General features: G+C 52.4%; 1 protein-coding gene across 2 annotated transcripts; it reads left to right on the top strand.

Moving 5' to 3' along the window:
• Nucleotides 1-2,030: 2,030 nt before the first annotated feature.
• LOC311512036 (galectin-7-like) lies at nt 2,031-6,444 on the top strand. Of its 2 annotated transcripts, none has more exons than XM_084613035.1 (4): nt 2,031-2,101; nt 3,462-3,550; nt 4,107-4,212; nt 5,442-6,444. In XM_084613035.1, exons 1-4 carry the CDS (start codon nt 2,078-2,080, stop codon nt 5,616-5,618), a joined length of 396 nt encoding a protein of 131 aa, XP_084469161.1. In that variant the 5' UTR covers nt 2,031-2,077; the 3' UTR covers nt 5,619-6,444. The 2 variants fall into 2 exon arrangements, with proteins under 2 accessions (XP_084469161.1, XP_084469160.1); XM_084613034.1 differs by having other exon boundaries at nt 4,008-4,212.
• Nucleotides 6,445-7,259: the final 815 nt, after the last annotated feature.

Below are 7,259 nucleotides of genomic sequence, written 5' to 3'. Positions count from 1 at the left end.
CTTTCATGTATTTACACCTGCTCCTGCATTTTCACTTCATGCATCTGATGAAGTGGGTTCTAACCCACGAAAGCTTATGCCCAAATAAATGTGTTAGTCTCAAGGGCCACAAGGACGCCTCGTTATTTTGACTTGAGGAGCGTGTCCCTGTTGACGTCACAAAGTTGTTATATGAAATCATCCCCTCAAGGAGTAACTCGGCGTGGCTACGGACTCCACCATTTGCGGACACAGGCTAAAGCCCCTACCAGACAAGGGGCAATGGAGAAGCGTTAACCGCAATGATAGTACTCTGACCAAACAATGGGTATGCTAACGAGGGTGGCTAAATAAAGTCATGAAATACTTGTACAACTTATTCATGACAGAGGAATCAAGGTGAACTCTTCATTCATTTATCGATAGAACCGCGCCTTTTTAGAAAGAGACACGTCATGCAATTAATACATTTCTAAATAAAGCTGATTAAACAACTACACCAAGGTCACAAAGTATTAGCGATAGAGAGAGAAACTGGAAGTACAGAGCTAGGTCCATACTGGAGGGGACAGCCACCTGTCAGAGATGACCAAGAAAGTTGTAAAATGGTAAGAAAGGAAAAAAGGCTGATTCTCTACGGACTGTTCCTGGTCAAATGGCGGAAATCCGCGTTGGCCCCTTGGCTGACCCCTTTCTTTCACCATGGTGCTTCTCGGGGAATCAAACGTCCTAGAATATTAAAATGCATCACACTTTCTGGACTCAGCTGGAGCACACCAATTTAGCGATGTATCCGTTCAGACTGAATCCCCCCCTCTTCTCCTGAGTCGCTCTGAACACAGCACTTTACTGAAGCGTATTAAAACGTCAAGTTGACCTAAAACACCAGTCAAAAGGCACATGCCCTGTCAATTGCTTTATCAGGCTGTTTACAAAAGCTGGGTCAATTTTGCAGACAGCCGGATTTGTTTTTAATTCCCTCCCCAGAACCAAACTTCCTCTTTCGACATAAGAACATCCACCGTGTGTCTTTAAAAAACACGAGACAGATCCAACGCCTAACTTTGAGACCAATTTCCTACAGCCCATGTGCGCAGAGTAATGTATTTCTTCACGGCCTTTTCTATTGATTGGTAATTAGAATCTATTGGCTTTAGCTGTAAAGAGGCCCGTTAAGTTAAGCCCTGTTTCACCGTTTGCAGGCTACCCTTAGTAAAGTGTGAAGGTTTTGGGGGCAGGACAGTAATCCCCATCTTTTACAACACAGGCGTTTTACAATAAAAAAAAAAAACAATAAAAAGTTTCAGAAGACAAGCTCTACTTCTGTGAGTGCACGAAGGAGAGAGATTAAAACTGGCCCCCTCCAACATGGGTATCTGAAGACACATGTCCCCCCAGGCCCCTTTCTCCTCTCCTCTAAGACGCAGGTTTAGCAAAATCATATTTCATCATAGGGTTAAAATTAAATACAAGGCGAATAGAAATAAGGCGTTTCCGAGTTATACTGTCCCAACCTTGAAAAAACAACACACAACGCTTTAACCCTGGATCTGTACCTTACACCAGGGGTTTTCACCCTTTTTGTCATTTGCGAACCCCTAAACAATTTCAAATGGAGGTGGAAATCTTAGACGCAGTCTGCAAACCCCAGGGGCCCGTGGACCACAGGTTGAAAACCACTGCCTTACACCCTGGAGAGGCCAAGAACGGGAACTTGCAAGATTTCCTTCCCATTTGTAATTAAATACTTATCATTTTTCCAGCAGAGAGACAGGCCTTTGTTATACCTCATGCGTAGCAAAGTTTGGCCAAAACAAACACATAGTATGCAAATTCCCTGTAAAACCCCCCACCCACTGCTAGCAATGTAGGGGCTATGACACACGGTAAGGTGGTTCTGAGTCCAAGCTGACAAATACCAGCGCATGACAACATTTTTGGTGATACCAACACAGAGATCTCTGATGCAATCCTGGGCAGGATGTGCAGGCAAGACAATGCTTCTGGGAAGGACCAGCCCCACCTCTCAGGGGCCAGCCCAGCGCTGTACATAAGGTGCTGCCTCTGACCTGGGCTTTCCATCCCCTGCACTGCAGCAATGGCTCTAATTCCGGACAAGCCGGTGAGTTCCTGGCTCCCTGGAGTCGTCTTTTCCTCTCCTGCTGCTGCCCCAGACCTGGGATGGGAACTAAAGCGAAGCAAAGGAACAGCAAGGAGCGCCAGAGAGCCAGGGGGGCATCACAGGGCAGATCTGTGACATGCCCAGGGCGGCTTTCTCCCTGGACGCGCCAGGGGCATTCAGCAGCCGGGCGCGGGAAGGCTTGGTGGCTGGCAAGTGGGGAATGGGAAGTGAATTGACTCTGTAATGTGGAGCTGGGGGGGTGGCGGAGCGGTTAGATCAGAGGGTGACACAGCCGGAGCAGCTGCATTGGGGTTTTGGGATTAACACAGAGCAGTTTTGTGTCTAGTTTCTACATGTAGAGGCTGGTAGGGCTGCAGACAGAGGCAGCCGCACATAGACACCCGCCCTTTCCAACAGCCAGGGGCACAGGTGCTCACACACACAGACACAGACCCAAATACACAATCCTACACACAGACCCACACACACTCCTCTACGCACACAGACACAGACACAGACCACCCCCACCACAATCCCCTCCACACACACAATCCTCCACACACACACACAATCCTCCACACACACACACAGACCACCCCCACCACAATCCCCTCCACACACACACAGACCCAAATACACAATCCTCCACACACACACACAGACCCACACACACTCCTCTACGCACACAGACACAGACACACACAATCCCCTGTACACACACACACACACAGACCACCCCCACCACAATCCCCTACACACACACAGACCTCCCCACAATCCTCTACACACACACAGACACACAGACCCACACACACAATCCCCTATACACACACACACAGACCCAGACACACACACACACACACACAGACCCACACACACAATCCCCTCCATAAACACACACACCCATCTCCTCACGCACACACTCACAGAAGCGCCCCTTGAAAATGATCTGACTGCCCCAGAAGCAGGCTCCTTCCATGCAACCCAAGGGGTCACTCCCTTGTGAAAAGCGAGTACCTGGACTTGGTGCTGGCAATGCCAGGAGGGGTGGAGCTGCTGAAGGGGGAGGACAGCGGTCTCTTGCAGGGGGCTATCCCTAGGGAGGGCGTGCAGCATGCAGGCGGCTGGACAGCTGTGGGGCTGTGATGGGGGACAGCGCCCATCTGCCCCTGGGAGACGGGCCGGTCCAAAGGTAGATAGAAGGAGTGGACATGAGGAGGGATGGCTGCACAGCCAAGCTACGGGGGGTCTCCCAGTAGGAAGTCGGAGCCCAAGACTGGGATTTCCCCAGCTCTCTTCCCAGGGGCCTGGTCCCTCCCGGCCCGGGCGTGGCACTCACCCAGCAGTCTCTGTCTGTCAGACCATCCCGTACAGCACTGCCATCCCAGGAGGACTCCGCCCGTACACGTGGGTGAAGATTCAGGGCTTGGTGCCAGAGACGAGCACAGGGTGAGCGACCAGCTCGTCCGTACACGGGGATTCCCCTTGGTTCCCGGGTAGGAAGAGGGGACGCCCCCAAGGCAGCGAGACGCCCTCAGCCCCATCCCCCTGGCTCTGATGCAGCGTGAGCTCCTGCTCTGTGCACCCCCCCGGCCCCACCATGCACGCCCCCGAGACAGTGCCTCTCCCCACACTCGGGATAGATCACCCCACCCAACGCTCCCCAGAGCGGATGGGAGCGACCTGGCTGGAAGGAGTGGAGCCCCGGGTTTCCCTTCCTGGCACACATCCCCAGCTCAGTCTCCAGCCACCAGGCCCTTTGCAAAACCAAGGTGTGTCAGGGCCAGGGTTGGTTACAGCTGCTCAGGCCACGGGGCCCTACAAGCAGGAGAGAGGATCCCTAATGGGCCGGGAGCGCGGTCCCTGAAGCTGGCTCTGCGCTAAGCCTGTGCCATCTCCACTCCAGCTTCCGGGTAAAGTTCATCTACGGTCAGTATGAAGGGGCCAACGTGGCCTTGCTCTTCAACCCCCGCTTTGAGGGCTCCCCCCACATCATCTTCAACAGCTTGGTGGAGAGAAAGTGGGGCCAGGAGGAACGGAAGGAAAACATCCCCCTCCGCAAAGGGAAGAGCTTCACTCTGAGGTTCACCACCACCACCAAGGCGTACGAGGTAGGTGAAGCCTTTCTCCATCAGGGCTCTGGGGGACACCCTACCTCAGTCATCGGGAGGGTCAGGACTGCATTCAGCTGGATCAGAGAAAGCTGCATCGTCACATCCCCGGCTTCATCTATGTGGGGCGTAGTGCAGTGATTGCATACACATGGGACAGCTGTGTCCCGTTTCAATCCACATCGCCGCGTACACCTGACGGGGCTTTGGCGCGTAGTGAGCGCGTGGCCTTTGGGACAGACCTCCCCGTCTCCTTTGCTTCGCTGCTGAGGCATGTTGGATCAGGAGTGGAGTGGCTAGAGCATTTCCCCGCAGAATGCCCATGTGTCGAAATGGAAACGCTTTGGTGGAATGCACCAATTTCAGTGACATTTAATATGGGGAGGGGGGGAGGAAATTGAAATGAAGCATCAAAATGTTTCAAAATGACTTTTCAGTTAGAATTTTGAAAAGATTTGTATTATAATATATATAATATCGAGAAATGCATTATAAAAACCCCGCCAAAACAAAATGTTCCCATTGACCCAAAAGCAAATTTGAGTTTTGGAAGTTTTGAGTTTTCCAGCTGATCCGGAATGGGTTTTTTCTGCCCCCAAAATGTCAGAATCTCCTGCGGAACAGAAATTCCATGTTTTGACCGGCCATGGTCAGGAGTCGATCGTAACAATGTTTTCCAGCTGGGGAAACTGAGGCACGGGGAGCGGGAGTGACTCGCCCAAGGTCACCAAGCAGGCTAGAGTGCTATACACTAGGCTGCACTGCCTCCCAAATAACTTTTGGATCGTGAAGCCCTTGCTCAGGCAGGGCGAGATGCCTACCCTCCCATCCTCGTTGCTCCCTGTGCAGGGACTGGATGAAATCGTTCATGTGCAGAAGGCCAGCCCCATTCTCTGGAGGGAGTAAGTGGGACTCAGATGGTGCCCAGGCCTCATGCTGGCCGCTCTGCTGGGGGTGAACTGTCCTCTTATTGTAGGCAAGGGTCCTGGCTCAGTGGACTGAACTTTCCCCGCCTGCACGGCAGCCCTGGGGGGAGCAAGGGCTCAGTGGGACGTGACCCAAAAACCCACTCAATGCTGGACCCTGGGGGGGAACAGGCCCCGCTTTGCAAACGTCCAACAAGCCCCGGACGTAGGCCCCAGCCCAGCCCCTGCTGCCCTGGAAAGACGCCCTCGTCTAGGGGGCTGGGGCCCCCGCCCTCTCGTCTGACACTGCCCGTTCCCGTCCAGGTGACCCTGAACGAGCGTCACCGCTACGAGTTCCGGCACCGCCTCCCGCCGGAGGGCGTGCGCTTCCTGGAGGTGGACGGCAACGTGAAGCTGGAGGCTGTCAGCTGGGAAGGGGGGGGCAGTTACTGGAACCGCTTCCCGACGGTGCCCCGTTGGGGAGCCTCCCGCGTGTATTAGACGGCGCACCCCCCCCACCCCGACCCGCCTCAAGAAGAGGGTGTGATGGTGCCTCCCATAAGGCTTTATGGAGATATGCTTATGAATGTATATAGGACAGAATTATGCCATGTAACATATCTCTGTAAAGGTTATGATCTACTGAATCTATTAATTTGTATGCATGTTTCATTTTTGTATTCAAAGTTATGAATGCTGGGTGTGTACTTGCTTGATTTTTAAGTAGCCTTTCTGAAGCATTTGGTCAGCTTCTTGAGAAAGGAATGTGCAAATTAAGTGCCCAGTCAAGAAGCACTTAAGGGACAACGGATCTTGGAATGCTCCAATCCACATAAGACGTCTACTTGAGGGCGGTCAAGGTAGCATGTGACCCATGGATGCTACCTATAAGTTCTGAGTCATGCATGGATATGTGACTGGCCCATGTGACTCCAAAACTCCATTTTGTAGCTGGATTCTACCCAGGGGGAGGGAGGGGTGTCCACCCACACGAGAAAGTCTATTTAACCCCCAGGGAGACGCCTCCATTTGGTCTTCAGCTGGCTAAAAAGAGAGCCTCTCCACCCCCAAGGCTGCTGTGCAGGCGGGGAAGGTTCAGTCCAATGAGCCGGGAGCCTACCTGAAAAAAACTGGAACAAAGGACAGTAACTACAGGGGGTATGAGTGATTGCTGGACTCAGACGAGAAGGAGACTAGTCTGTAAAAGGAAGCTTACTGGAATTCCTGTAAGGGTGAGGTTTTATCCGTATTCAGTTTTCTTAGACATAGACTTGAGTGTTCTATTTTATTTTGCTTGGTAATTCACTTTGTTCTGTGGGCTATTAGTTGGAACCACTCAAATCCTACTTTCTGTATTTAATAAAATTACTTTTTACTTATTAATTAACCCAGAGTATGTATTAATACCTGGGGGGAGGGGGGCAAACAGCTGTGCATATCTCTCTATCAGTGTAATAGAGGGTGAACAATTTAGGAGTTTACCCTGTATAAGCTTTATACAGGGTAAAACGGATTTATTTGGGGTTTGGACCCCATTGGGAGTTGGGCATCGGAGTGTTAAAGACAGGAACGCTTCTTAAGCTGCTTTCAGTTAAGTGTGCAGCTTTGGGGCGAGTGGCTCTGACCCTGGGTCTGTGCTGGAGCAGACGGGCGCGTCTGGCTCCGCGAGGCAGGGTGCTGGAGCCCCAGGCCGGCAGAGAAAGCAGGGGCAGAAGTAGTCTTGGCCCATCAGTCGGCAGCCCCAAGAAAATTTCTGGGTTCCAACCTGTCTCAGGCAGCAAACACCGAGGTCACTGAGCTGGACAATGTGCAGGAAGCCACCATGGGGAGGGCCTGTTCCCCCCAGTCCCTGAGCCCCGCAAACACCCGTGTGTGCGTTGATCCTCACCACCCGTTGGAGAAGGAGGGACTGTTCTCCCCGCTGTACGGAGGAGGGAAGGTTATCAACAGCACACATAGGAGTCAGCTGCCCAGCGACTTTCACTAGGAACTGAACTTCCCTTCCAGAAAAGGAGCAACTAAAGTTCAGGTGGAACCCTCTACCGCGCACAGGGCCTGTCTGCTTATCCTAGGTGTCACCGTCACCTGCGAGCTGTGAGCGTTCCACGGCCCTCTCCGTTCAGGTCAATAAGTTCTCTCTAT

Source organism: Lepidochelys olivacea (genome assembly GCF_965140295.1).
Source record: "Lepidochelys olivacea isolate rLepOli2 genome assembly, chromosome: 23".
NCBI lineage: Eukaryota > Metazoa > Chordata > Testudines > Cheloniidae > Lepidochelys > Lepidochelys olivacea.
The sequence above is the reverse complement of the archived record's forward strand: the minus strand, read 5'-3'. Positions and strand labels throughout refer to the sequence as shown.

Coding starts and splice junctions, on each gene's coding strand:
- LOC311512036 (XM_084613034.1), top strand. CDS start 2,078: ATGGCTCTAATTCCGGACAAGCCG. Junction 2,102..3,461: donor CTCTAATTCCGGACAAGCCG/GTGAGTTCCTGG, acceptor TCTGTCTGTCAG/ACCATCCCGTACAGCACTGC. Junction 4,213..5,441: donor CCACCACCAAGGCGTACGAG/GTAGGTGAAGCC, acceptor GTTCCCGTCCAG/GTGACCCTGAACGAGCGTCA.